This window comes from Pteropus vampyrus, unplaced genomic scaffold (genome assembly GCF_000151845.1).
Source record: "Pteropus vampyrus isolate Shadow unplaced genomic scaffold, Pvam_2.0 Scaffold200, whole genome shotgun sequence".
Lineage (NCBI taxonomy): Eukaryota > Metazoa > Chordata > Mammalia > Chiroptera > Pteropodidae > Pteropus > Pteropus vampyrus.
The window spans coordinates 2,624,796-2,639,205 of NW_011888981.1; the positions used below are offsets into that span (position 1 = coordinate 2,624,796).

The 14,410-nt window shown below is 36.4% G+C and overlaps 1 protein-coding gene across 17 annotated transcripts in view; it reads right to left on the reverse strand.

Moving 5' to 3' along the window:
• Window positions 1-14,410, reverse strand: part of LTBP1 (latent transforming growth factor beta binding protein 1) — a 359,100-nt gene that overhangs the window by 72,599 nt on the left and 272,091 nt on the right. For all 17 annotated transcript variants that reach the window (XM_023537808.1, XM_023537810.1, XM_023537807.1 and 14 more), the window contains 3 exons: window positions 8,871-8,993; window positions 6,512-6,634; window positions 236-358 (listed from right to left, as the gene is read on the reverse strand). In XM_023537808.1, coding sequence (XP_023393576.1) covers window positions 236-358; window positions 6,512-6,634; window positions 8,871-8,993 — 369 coding nt within the window. The remainder of the gene's footprint in view (window positions 1-235; window positions 359-6,511; window positions 6,635-8,870; window positions 8,994-14,410) is intronic.

Below are 14,410 nucleotides of genomic sequence, written 5' to 3' on the forward strand. Positions count from 1 at the left end.
AGCATGCAAAGCAAGGCCACAGTTCTAACGCACACAGGTTTCAGTTAATACCAAGGAGCCTTGCAAAGGAGAACTACTTGTACTTGACGTGGCCCCAAGAAAGATATTTTAACAATACAAATGGTCTAAGCTCATTTACATATCAAGCAAGTGGTAAAACCACAGATCATCATCAGGAAGCATCAAGAACTGAAGAAATATATAAATTATGACTTAAAGAAGGAGAGAGAAGTACCTTGACATCCTTTATTGTCATTTAGCTGGAATCCATCAGGACAAGTACAATCATAGGACCCTTCTGTATTGACGCAGTATCCTCCCTGGCAAAAACCACTGTCTTCCAAGCATTCATTGATATCTAGAAATAAAATTTAAAAATTTTAGATTAGATAGACTGTATCTTAAACAATTAGGTACTTTTCTTTGCCTTTACACACAAAACTCACATAAATGTACATTGTTTTACATCACTCATAACACGTGATTTTAAATAAATGACAGCTTTTTAACTTTTAGAGCTTTTCAAAAATGAAACATTTTGAAAGGATTTTCATTTTCAACAATATATAAAATGAAATTTTAACATCAAATGAAATTAACTGGAAGAGGAAAAGTCAAAATTCTGTAACAAAGAATAATTTACTAAGCTATACTCTTGGTGATGATAAAGAATAAAAATATTCTTTAAACATGTATTGTTAAGAATATCTCGAGCACCTCTTTATACAAGATCTTGTTTTATGTATTATAGAAAAAATTTTAAAAGCATTTGGCATGGTCCCTGCCCCTAAAGAGACATGATTGTTCAAAAAAATTTCTATTCATAAAAATAAATTCATGAAATACTAAATTGTTTTAGAAACCTAAAACAATTTAACATAAGAACTGCCAAAATATAATTACTTGTCAAAAGAATAGTACCAACTTCAGGTATCACATGAATTTAGAGAAATCATAAAGGGCAAAGAAGGATGGCCTGATGTAACAAAAAAATTTACTTATAGAGTCTTGACAGCAGGATGGAACGTGGGGGAGGGAGAAGAGAGGCTTTTGGCAGAAAGAGATTCAGCAAGATCAAAGCCTGGTTGAAGTCACTGACTTAGCAGCTGTCACAAACAGGTTTGATGTTGCCTGGATTTTTTAATGTATATATTTATAGCATATGTGCAACTAAAAATGGTTTACGTAACCAGTAATGAGTTTTGACTATGAGCATGTGAGACAATTAATGACCCCCCTCACTGCATGAACACTAGGCAGCTCTCTCCAGAGGGCTGGTTAGTACCACATTTACTCCTAGTCAGAGCTCATTATTCATAACACACTCCACGGGTCCCTCTTCTGTTGTCTGTGCAGGATTTAAATTATTAACACTGAAGAAAGCTAAGAAACAAAACCTTCTTTGTTCTCTCAGAATTTGGCATATTGTGACATTTCTTGCAAATAATTATGATTGCTGCTAAAACATATGAGAAGCTCCAGGAGGAAGTAAATATGGAGACTGTTGCAATCTCTCTAATTCTCATTGTCTGGTTCAATATAAGGGGGCGTTGAATTAAATTTTCAAAGACCCTAATCAATCAATCGACTTCTGTAGCAAGTTATTATGATGTTCATCCAGATTTAAAATGTTTCTGAATATTAATCCTAAAACATAAAACATAGCTGATGTGACTTTATCACCACTGAGGTGGGTTATCACTTTTACTTTAGTGTGTTTTTCTGACTTCGCTGAAGTATAATTTACATACAATAAAATGCATTTAAAAAGTCTATTTCAATGAGTTTTGACAAATGTAGATATTCTTATAATCATAATCATAAACAAGTTATAGGCATTTCTGTATCCATATCTGTTGAGATCCACTACTGGGGTCTTCAGTCATTGCAAATGCAGTCATTTTTTTAAAGGAACTGATGAGATATCTTTGTAAGGTTGTCATGCCGTAGTGCCAGGTATAAAGCTTGGCAATGTTTTCTTTTGATTCTTCTTCCAATCTGACCTTAAAAATCTCCATTTCTTATTAACCTAATGGCCTTGGGTGTCATAACTGCCATAAAAGAGACAGTAATGACCATGCACAGCTAAGACAGATAACAGCATGGAGAACTTAGTGTCTCCTACAAAGTCTGAATATGCCAACAAAAGTTTTATTTGCCAGTTAACTGACCCTTGGTATATCAAGATTTCTAAAAGTGGAACCAAAGTTGACAATAGGCTTTTAGATATAGATTCTGTGAAAATAATTCTTAAGCCCCAACCGCCTGCTAATTTCATGATTTTGAACAGTGATTGTACCAAATGGGGATAAATTCTAGTCTATTGTTTATGAATTTGTGCCATAGAACATGGACTAAATTAATAAACTGGACCAATCATTAACAAAAAGAAAGGTATAGGCCTTTCCAGAGCCCCAAAAGGTTTCCTTGTGCCCCTTCTGTTTGGCTGCTTCTGCACAGCATAGTGTTTTTGAGATTCATCCAAACTGTTGTGTAGATAGCTCGCTCCTCTTCATTGCCTGAATGTCCCATAATCTGTTTACCCATTCACCTTTTGATGAGTATTTGGAGTATTGCATTTTGGCTATTATGAATAAAGTTTCTATACACATTCATGCCTAAGTCTGTGTGTGACATCTGCTTTTATTTTCCTTGAGTAAACTCCTAGGAGTGGAATGGCTGGGTGACATAGCAGCTTTAACTTTTGAAGAAACTGTTTTCTAAAGTGGCTGTACCACTTTACACTCCCACTGGCAGGGCATGAAAGTTCCAGCTGATTCACATTTATTCCCGCGGCCCCATGCCTATTCTAATGGGTGTTAAGTAGCAGGTCGGTTACTAGATCTACCTTTATTTCTTTGCTCTGTAGGAAACTGAGATAGTGAAGAAAAGGCATATTTGGTTATTAGCATCTCGATTCAAAAAAAGATCGAGGAGAATCCTGAGAACATGACTTTCAGCAACTAGAGGAACACTTCGTTCCCTGAGATGTTTGCCTCAATGTTGTGAAGCACATCAGCTTTGTTGATACCACTTTAAAATAATTTGATTTTCATTCATTTTCCAAAATCTGAGAGAAATAATGAATGTGAGGAAAAAGAAACATTAAGTGTTCAAAAATAATTGTGCAGACTTTTAAACTTAGTGCATTATGTTAGAGACTGGTTAAGTTTAATTTTTTTTTTTTTTTGCAAGACCTCTATCTTCAAAAGGAAAAAGAAAAAAAAGTTGAACATTAAAAGAGCCCAACATGGGACTGTCTTTCATTGCCACCCAGGGTGGTGTGAAAGACAGATAACTTCTAGGACGTGGGCAACAGGCTTTAAGCAATAGTCAATCCTGATCACCCCTCCACTAACACTGTGTTTGTCAAAGTCACCAGTCACCTCCACCTTGCCATGGTCAATTTCTAGTCCTCTCCATGCATAGCAGCCATGTTTGACACAGCTCATCACTCCCTCCTCTTTGAAATACCTTCCTCTCTTGGATTCTGGTTTTCCTCCTTCCCCACGTGTCACTTTCCCCTCAAATCTCCTTGCTTATTCCCACCCATCCTCTCACTTCTCAATATTGTAGGACCCAGGACTATCTTTGGATCACTTCTTTCTTCTAACTACCTCACTCCGTTGGTGATGTCTTACAATTTAATGGCTTTAAACAGTGTCTCTATGTGGATGACTCCCAGCCCAGAACTCCCCTCTGAATTCCAAATACATAGGTGTGACTGCCTTTCATGTATCTTCATTCGAATATTCATTATAGGCATCACAAGTTTAAACTGTCCAAGTCAGCTGCTAATGCCTTCCACAAGGCCTGCTCCCTCGGGGCCTCTGCATATGCTATTCCTTTGAACGAAATGCCCTTCCTCTAAATAATCAAATGTCATCATTTCAGGGAGGCCCCTGCTTGCCTCCTTATTTAAAAATCACTATCCTCCCTCCCTCAGCACTCTCTCTACACACTGCTTTTATGTTTCCTCCATAACATTTATTGCCATTTAACAAATTATATATTTTGCTTACTCATGTTTATTGTTATCTCTGTCACTAGAATGTAAGCTCTATGAGGGTAGGAATTTTTGTCTGTTTGGTTGATTACTGTATGTCCTGTGCCTATAATGTTGCCTGGGACATATTTAGCACTCGGTAAATATTTGTTGAATGAATGTATAAATGAATGATTCTGACAAGGAAAGAAATACTATCACTTTTTCCCACCTTTTTGATTTGGTCCACAAAGGACCAAAAGAGAGAAGCCGCAGGAAGACAGAGGAAATCAGGAATCTTTTTCTCAGGTTTTTCAAGGAATTAGTAGGCAGCAACCACAGTGCGGGGCTGGGGAAGGTGCTACACAGTAGGCATGGAATCAGAGATTGTGCCTGGAAGGGGAACAAGTCAGAGGCAGAGCCTTTGAAGGTTGAGACCCAAGACCGCTAATACCAGGACAGCTGAGGTAACCTCATTATCACAGACTAAGTGGCTACTGAGCATGCTGGAGTGCGGAACACACAGACATGAACACAACGCCTGGGATTCTGACTCTAGGAGAAGGCCAGCAGCAGGACTGCAGAATAACACTGTAAGAAAACAAGGTCTTTGCCAGAGCTATTAGAGGAAAATTACACATGTAAATATGAAAGCCAACAAGAAAGATGGCTCTTCTTTCCACAGCTGTGAGAGGCATGTAAACAGTCATAGCTCAGCTAATTACAGCTAAATACCACTGGGGAGGATCAGAAATAGTACCAGTTGCGAATTAGCAGGCTGAAGTGCTAATATAGTTTCAAGGGAATTCTGACTTACTTGGGTAGACTCCAGTCCTATTTCTAACCTACAACAGTAGGGAAATTAGCCTTGACTTTATGAAAAAAAAAGCGCCAATTATACAACTCCAAAAGAAGCTTTCGCCTGGAATGTAACAGTATCTTATAAACATATATATTAATAATGACGAGCAAGTTGGCTAAAAAGTTTTTGTTTGACTTTTCATGGAACAGATATTTTTAGAGTAAAAATCTTGGACTTCTGATAAGATGGTTATACATAAAAACAGCCAAAACAGAGGAACATGCCCTCTAATGAGGACCCATTTCCCTGGACTTAGTCAGAGGCACGGCCACCCCTTGGCCAGGCCAGGATTGGGGCAGAAGGACTTCAGTGCCTTAGAGGTGCCTTGCCTCTCATTTATTTCCACAACAGGTTCTTCCATGACTGGCTCCCCCCAAGACTGCCTGTCCCACCTTGGAATGCCACTATGCTGGATCATTCACATTTACTCATATGTTCTCCAAACATGGTTTTTCATACCATCAAATTTTATTACACTGATTAATCACTCGTTGACCATTTGCTTATTTTTCAATAGGTATGTCGATTACAACTTTTCAACTGGTGTCAGAAGATGATTTACTGATTCCTTGATAATGTAGACTTCACAGCTCCTGAGACCGCCAACGCTGCCCTCCGGAAAGCCTGTGACTGCTTGTGTCAAGTTCTCTGGTCAGAGAAGCAGGAGGCTATAAAGTACAGTGGATCCTTCCCAACCGACTGGGACTGGGAGGCAAAAAAGTAGCTGGGGCCATTAAAATATGGGCTACAAAACCATCCACTTCCGGTGGGGTTCAGTCCCTCACTCAGGAACTCTTAACTCTCCATGTGGGGCACAGACCTGCCGCATTCTGGTTTCACAACTGACAGGGTCTAAATTCAGCAAACCATCAGATGAGCTGGAAAAAAACTATTACAGAGAGAATTCACAAGTGACAGACGGGTGACAGACTGGTTCAGCAGCCCTGACCACCTCAAAGAGGTTCCGACCCATGGCAGGTAGCGAAAAACTGGTTAACAACAGACAGTCAAATATATGGTGACGAAAGGAGACTAGACTTTGGGTGGCGAGTACAATACGGTATACAGATGGTGTATTAGAGAGCTCTGCACTTGAAACCTATATAATGTATTAACCAATGACACCCCATTAAGTTAAATTAAAAACTAAAGCATCCTCGAACATGGTAAAAAAAAAAATAGTGGTTAACGATTGAATAATGCTGTATACATGGGATGTCTTTTAGAAATATTTTATGCAAAAAGCTCAAAATTGAATTAAAGTTTGGCTCTTAAAAACGTTCCAGTTATCTGGAAAATTAACTTAGATTTACTTACGTGGAATATTTGGATACTGGTCCTGTATAAGTAAGGTGTTACAGTTCAGAACTATATACCCAAGACAAACCCTCTACAGCTGAGAAAAGTTAAACTGGTTCTTTACCCCTTCGGCTGGCACAATTCTTCCAAAAAAACAGCTCCAAGCGATACAAAGAAAACCTCAATTTCACTCCCTTCTTTGTATCATTTGTGTGATCATGGGGAAAATATTTGCAGGCACCCAACGTCCTCAACTGCAAAGTCAGAAGACTGGGTTAGAGGACAGACACTTGGATAACTCCCAGATATCCCTCTGATTCTGGCCTTTCCTGATTTCTGATTCTGAAATCAGGAGCAATTCTCACCTTCACAGTGGTCCCCAAGGGCGGATGCTCTGTAACCCTGGTCACAAACACAGCGGAAGGAGCCCTCTGTGTTCCTGCACTGCCCATTAGTGCAGAGATGCTGGTGCTGGCATTCATCAATATCTATGAGCAAGAGATGAGAAGGAAACTGGAAAAATAGTGCTTTACAAACATTTTTAATTATTCATGAAAAATGAGTCTATAAGCTATCTTGTTTATAATTAACTTAGATTAGATTTTTCATTGTGTGAATTAAACTGATCTTTAGTAAAAAAATCATTAATCCCCCAATAAGGAAAAAGTCCAGATGAATTTAAAATTTTAATCAATGTGTTAAGGACCTATATATATTTATTCCACTGTTCACTAATAATTGGCAAATACTCTGCTGTAATCTGTAAGCCTCTACTAAACTTCTTAGATTTCTTTTATAGATTCGATGATAACACTGAATTTAAAACACTTATGTATATAATAGTCTAATGCAGAGGGCAGTCCACTACAGCTCAGTGCCTGTTACTGGATATAAAGTTTTACTGGAAACTAGCATTACCTGTTCATTAAGTATCAGACTGCTGACTCTGACCCCTGATCGAAAGCTTCATCACACACAAGTCATTTCTTTTTCACTAATTTACATGTCAGCCCCCTAATAATCAGTGTTCCGGTTCCATCTCTTTCAATAACAATGATTTTCTGGCCAAACCTAATGGCCATTCCCTCCTCTCAGCCCAGTTGATGTCTAAATTGCCAAAGAATCTCTCTTCCTTAATCTACATATACTTGGTTTAGAGATTATTCATTCTAGAATCATAGTCCTGAACTCAGGGTCACACGCATACATGCATCATATCCACATACAAAAAGAACAATAGTATACTACATGTATTCAATTAAATCAGACTTCATTATTAGAGTTCAATTATTCATCATTAATTTAATGTTCATCATTAGCTTTTAAGTTTCCTGAGGACAGGGATTATGTCTACTGCAGCCTTTATTCCTTCTTACATAACCTAGTGTATTACAATTAGCAGGCATTCAATTCATGTTTATTAATAGGCTTTGTTTATAATGTTTAAGTATATTTATCTGCTTTTGGCAATGTGATTTTATAAGTAAACACAAACATCAGTTTCCACAGGGACCCCGCACCATCGCTGTCCCCATTATTTTGATTATCACAGCATTTCGTACCTAAGATTGGTTTGCCCTACTGATCACCTGGTGGGTGGTTCTGCATATCGCAGGCTCTTCAAAGGAAAAGACCATGAATATTATGAGCTTATTACACTATGTGTAGACTTTGTCTCTTATTATACATTGTAGTTTTCTCTGCACGGTAAGCATTTGATAAATGCTTAGCTAACTGAGGTCAGGAGTTATAAAAGTATAAAACTCTGAGAAGGACTCAGAATCTAGAACCGATTACTTATCTGTGTATATGAGTGTGCTGGTGTGTGTTCTAATATTCTCCACTTTTAGAACAGATATTGTAAAGACCTTCTACATTCCACAAAGGGATAATTGGGGAAGGTTATAATAATATTGGTAGATCTCATATATTGTCTCTAATAACACCATCTCAGGAGACCTTTTTACTTATCAAATATTCAAAGTTTATATATAAACATGGATATGATTTGTTTCCTTATAATAAAACTGATCTTGTATAGTGTATTCTGTTCTTACTTAAATGATATTTAAATGACATTTCTTTTCAAGAATACAGTTGTATTCTTGAAAATCACAGTTGATACCATAATACCTTGAAGCTCAAGATGCATATATTTATTGAGAAGTGAAGTAATTTTTGTATAAATTTCAATGAAAAAAATTTTAAAGTCTAAGTTCAACCCCATCGTGACCCAAAATCCTCACTATCACCTGTAGGAATGGGATATATTTATTTCAGTCTTGCTGTAAAGTCTTCTTTAGTGATTTATTTTTTAAAAGGAAGAAATTTAAAAAGCTAAATACACACAAAAACTCGGGTCATTAACATTCCACAGGAAAACAGGTCGATACAATGACCTAACTGCTGAAATCCTAGTATGTAAAACTTCTAAATGAATTTAATAGAATTGAGTTTCTGTAGTAAGGAGTTACAGGGAGCCATAATTTTTCTTCCTAATATTAATGCCCATCTACTGATCACTAACACCATATTTTTCAAATTTAAACTTTTCTCATCCTGTTTTATTGACTTTCCTGACCTAAGTTTAAGTCCTTTGCTTTCTGGAACTATAAAGCAATCAATATCTTTGTAGTTTCTCAAAGACACACTCATTTTACTGAGTGCACAATTTTTCAGGCCAAGTGTCTGAAATCACAGTAGTGCACGGTGTCACACTCCTACCTTCACACTGGTCTTTTGCTGCTGACAGCTGGTACCCCTGCCCACAGGTACACCTGAAGGAGCCCTCGGTGTTTTTGCACTGTCCATTTATGCATAGGTTCCCTTGCTGACATTCATCAATATCTGTAAACACAAACAATGACAACTGTTATAAATAAGGTCATATCTAGAAGACCCATTTAGTTCAACTCTGGGATCACAAACCAAGCTACTGCCTTCAGAGTCTTCCATTTCCATGTTGGCCTTTTTAGGCATTAGACACAACAAGAAAAAATTTTATAAACAAAGGAAAAAAAAAACTACTCAGGAGAATGCATCACTCTCTACAATGCATCCTGGGGTAAGGATTACAAAAACAATAGTATTTCCTATATGAGACTTCATAAATTTTAGTATGATTCAGCCCACTAGTGTTCCTCATATAAACCTCAGTATGCTGAACTATAGAATGGAAATTGTTACAGACAGACAAATTTACGAGCAAGTAAAAGCTACTTTTAATATAACATCAAGCCCTTCACCATCTCTCTCATACTTTAGATAGAGCATACACAATATGAAATCTTTTAGAGTTGAAAACAGAAGACAGAACCTCAAGTATAAAATAAGGATGATCTGGCAGTTTGTAGACCTGTAGAGTTTCAGGAAAGAAGACAGAATAAAAACTCTACCAAGAATTAAAAAAATAAAACCAAAATATAGGCAGTTATAGAGAGGAATAGACATTTCCACTGTATTTAGAAGATGCTGAAAAGCATAAGGTCAAACACTTGTATTAAAAGACACTGAACTTATTTTCAAAGAAACAAGGAAAGCTAAGCAAAATGATATCATGATGACAGCTGCTGGAATGCCAAAGGAAAAAGTGGTGAGAAGTTTTTTAAATGCCTTGATTAAACATAAACTTATTGACTGAGAAAATATAATCCTTTATAAGTGTTCTAAAAAATGTCATGTATACAATTTATACAAATGTAGAAAGAATTGGACTCATCAGTAACTTGAAAGCACTTATGGTATAAGTGGTTAGTTTTCTAATTGTTTTTATTTGGCCATTAGGTTGGTCTGATCTAATCAGATAATTCTTTCTTGAACAGATGAAAATCATACCAGCCCTAGACTCAGAGGGGGAGAAAGGAGCCGTAATCTAAAAAGAGCAGAATTTGTTTTAAGAAAACCATGTCTTAATGATCAATGTCTGACTATTGTTTTCTTCCAAAAACATCTTATTTAAAATGCATCTAAAAGTTTTTTCCAGGAGGATTCGATTAACTGCACAGTCATTCCCCTCAAGTATTACTGACAATTACCTGTTTCCTGAGCAAAGTTGCATTTCTTAATCTCTCATGAGGCATTAACCTTTTGAATTTTTATCCTGATATAAACAAGGTCTTGGGTTATCCCATATGTCCTGAAAAAGCTTACATAAACTATTAATGTAATTGGAATTCAGGAATTTGTTTCTTATTTATTTAATTTTATGCAGAAAGTAGTTTACTAGAAACCTTTGTTTCACTTATTGTGTTATTGATCCCGTTAATTTATAAATAAGTCCTGGCTACCAACTACTGACTGCCAACAGAAATTAAAAAGCAAGCTGGATTTCATTTTAAGAACTATTTTATGTCCTTCCAACACACTCTAAGTCCATTAGCTTTAGGAGTGGTCGACAGCAAAGAATAGCCTACATCATATTTTCTTTCAGCACATTCTATAAAATACTAGCAATCTCTCCGTTGAAGAACTTCAGACCAACAACAGTTCACGTATCTGGTTAGATCTCATGTAATGTCTGACATTTTTAGTGCCTTGGACTCTTTTTGACTTTCTCAAAGAAGATGACAAATTAAGCTTTCCCATGCGAAGATGTCTGCTGCAAGAATATACCCTCCATTCCAAGTACCGTCAGGATGAGCCAGACATCTTACATAAGTTACTCATTTATATTGGGAAGAATGTCAGAAGTAATTCATTATAAGTAATGACATACACATTTGGAATAACTTGAGGCAATACAGTTATCTTGAATAGGGTGATCTTTGGGCACTTAAACAACCAAGGGTAACGGAGAAAGTTTAGTTCTATAGATAAAAAGGCGTTTTTCTTTTCAGATGAGGGACAAACTCCCTATGACAAAAGAAAGCTTTCCAAAAAACGAGGCACACGGGATGAATGTCTTCTCTCTTTTGTGCCAAGAGAGAAATATAAAATATCATTCTCTGTGAAAGATATTTAAGGGACTTTTTACACATATTACTATGACAAGTCCAGCTCAGAGTTAAAATAGAGACTATCTCTACTTATTCATAAATTTAGCACATACAGTACTATAGTGTACAGATATAGGGACATACAAAGACATAGATACAAAATCTACAAAGAAACAAGTAGAAATGAATTAATACATTAGATCATGTATTTACAACCTGAAAAAAGTCATCAGTACATTTAGTGAGGTGAAAACAAAGACAATATTTAGGACTATCAGAAAGGTGTGATGGGCAGAGTTGCAAGAATGTTAAATAAGGGACAGATTTATGACCTGGGAAGAATCTGACATCTGTGAGCTGATGTGGTTGGGAAAGATTATGAAATAATTAAAGAAAAAGAATGTTACATAATTTATTATTGTAAAAAGGAAGGGCTTTTCTTGGAGAGTGAGGAAACAGATAGTGTATGTAGGTTTCAATCCAGACTGCAATGGAATGACCACAGGAGACTCAGAGTACAGGGTAAGGTTAAACAGCAAGTGGGGGTAACAGCCCTTTCCCACCTCCAAGCTTTGACATATGCTGTTTTCACTGCCTGCTAAGTTTTTCTCCCCTTTGTATTCAATAATTTAAAACCAAGTTCAAATGGCAACACCTCTGTGAGGGTCTCTCAGAAGCACGCAAGCAGAATTAGTCACATGCTTCTTGGCCTTAATAGAACTTTGTACATGTTTATTATTTGGCAAATAACATTACCAGCTACAATGCGACATGATCTGCCCTTACACTCTCATTCTCCATGTACTACCTCTGTTTCTGTATTATCTTATGTAATCCTGACATCAACCCCAGTAGGTACCATTATTGTTGTTTTTTTGCAGATGAGCAAGTAAGGCTTAGTGAAGAGAACTTGTCTAAGCTCACACAGCCTCTGAGTGTCCAACCCACAATCTAATATATTACTTAAAAAACAAAACAAAACAAAACAAAACTAAACTCTGGATTTTATTCGGATTTCACCACATTTTCCATTTATGTCATTGTTTTGTTCCAGATTCCAATTCAGGGCACCACATTACACTTAAGCGTCTTGTCTCCTCAGTCTTTCCTTGTGTTTCTTGTTTTCTTGTTTTGTCTTGAGGGTATGAGCCAGAATCCTGTAGAATGTCCCCAGTCTGGATCTGCCTGATATTTTTTTCATGATTAGACTTGAGTTACAGGCTTTTGGAAAGAATAGCACAGAGGTGAAGAACCCTAGTCTTCACAACGTCAGGGGTATGTGGCATCACTGATGACATTATCCTTCATCACTTGGTAGTTTATTATCTATAATTATCTGTTGCAGGTTTACATCTCTTTCAAGGAATCAAAATGCTCTGAAAGATCACAGCCTCTCAGTAATATCTGCAGTTGAAAACAGTGCCTGGAACATGTTGGCTCCTTGATGCACTGGAGGAAGGAAAGAAGGATGAAGAGAAGTTTCTGCAGCAGCTCAGCAGAGAGCCTCACAGACTGAAAAATATGAATGTTCCTAGGAGTGGCGTCAATTGATGATGTGAATTCTGGAGTGCTAGGGAGACCTATTAGAGAGCAGCAGCCTCAGCTGAGATGCCAATGGCCAAGAATAAGGGAATGGTAATGAGTCATTCATTCAACATGAGTTTACTCTGAGCATTATCCACCTAGAGAGTCCAATCCCTGAATATTAGGGATGACATGAGGTCTGGAAATCTGAGATTAATTATCTAAGGTTGCAAAGCACAGAATATTCCTAGGGCAGTTGTGACATCAATTTGGACGGCTCAGATAATGCAAGTTAAATAAAGCAGTAATGACAAACGAATTTGGAATAGGAAGGATGGATTACAAGAGTTTTCATGAATAAGCCGATAAAAAGAAGCAGGCACGCTGAGAAGAAAAAAGGCACACCACAGGACGTGGCAATAAACTAGATATAGCCATTAAATAAAGATGAACAATGACTTTTAACGTTTGAGACCTTCGTCCACCATTAACTCTGTGTATGAGGAAAGAAATAATACCTCTCAGAAGATTCTCATGTTTAATTTGGTCTGAGATGCCTGGCTTAAGGAGTGGTTAGGAAAGCTGTGGATGTGGACCAGGAGGAAAAGGACCAAGAGAAAAGGAAGATGGGTCTACTTTATATGCTCCACCGGGACTGGCTGGTATTCTGTTGTATGAAAGAAGAAAGGCACCAAATTTCAGATGTCTGTGAACTCCCTACCGCCGGTGAGAGATTCTTCAATTTGATAAATAGGAAAAGATAGTGACATAAATTTACAAAATAGGAAATATAAATGTTTAATTGTTCATTAGAAGTTATAATTACATAATTAAGATTATATTAAGGTATATTACTTGTTAATGAAATAAATTTAATAATTAGAAGTGTTTGGAGAATTATTAAAGAAAACAAGCGTCAAAAATATTAAACCTTGTAAAATAAACATACATTTTAAAAGTTAAAATTTAGTGTCCTATCAAAACAGTAAAAAAAATTCAGACCATCTTATCCATAATTCTACTTCTGTGAATAAAGAAGTAATCCTAAAATTCAGATATAGGTTTCTTTTTTTAAAAAATGAGATTGTTTTTTTTTTCACATAATGATGAGAAGTTGGGAAAAAATATGCTCATTCAACACCTGAAGAACAGGAAGTAAATGGTGATATAGCAATATGCCGGAATGTTATGTAGTCTTTTAAAAATAATTTTGAAAAGCACGAACGAGATGTAAAATGCTTACATATAGTATTAAGTTACAAAAAGCAGAATTCAAAATTCTACACAGACCGTAAAATATTCATAAGATATAAATATCTTTGAATGAGATTATACCTCATCTTTTTTGCCTTTCTGCATTTGCTAAGTTTTATACAATGACCATATGTTTTTTTCATTTAAATTTTTTGTTCATAGAGAATTTATTTATTTATTTAAATTATTGCGCTGATACTGGTTAATAAAATTATCATAGCAATTTCACTGAGATATAATTTATGTACCATGCAATTCACCTATTTACAGTGTATGATGTTTTTAGTATGTTCGCAGAATTGTGCACCTGCATATATCATCTACATAATGAGAAAAATTCTAAATAAACAGATGTATAGTTTATAAATGTTCTGTAAAAATACACTGCCTTCCTTTATATAAACAGATATGGTCTGTATTTAACCACTTTCAAAGATGCCAACTAGAAAGTGCCCCAAGTAGCTCAGTCAAAATAAATGACAGGTAGCGTGGGTCCCTTTTCTAATAGACTCTTAATGGAGGTTCAAATAAAAATGAGAAATTTGATCACAG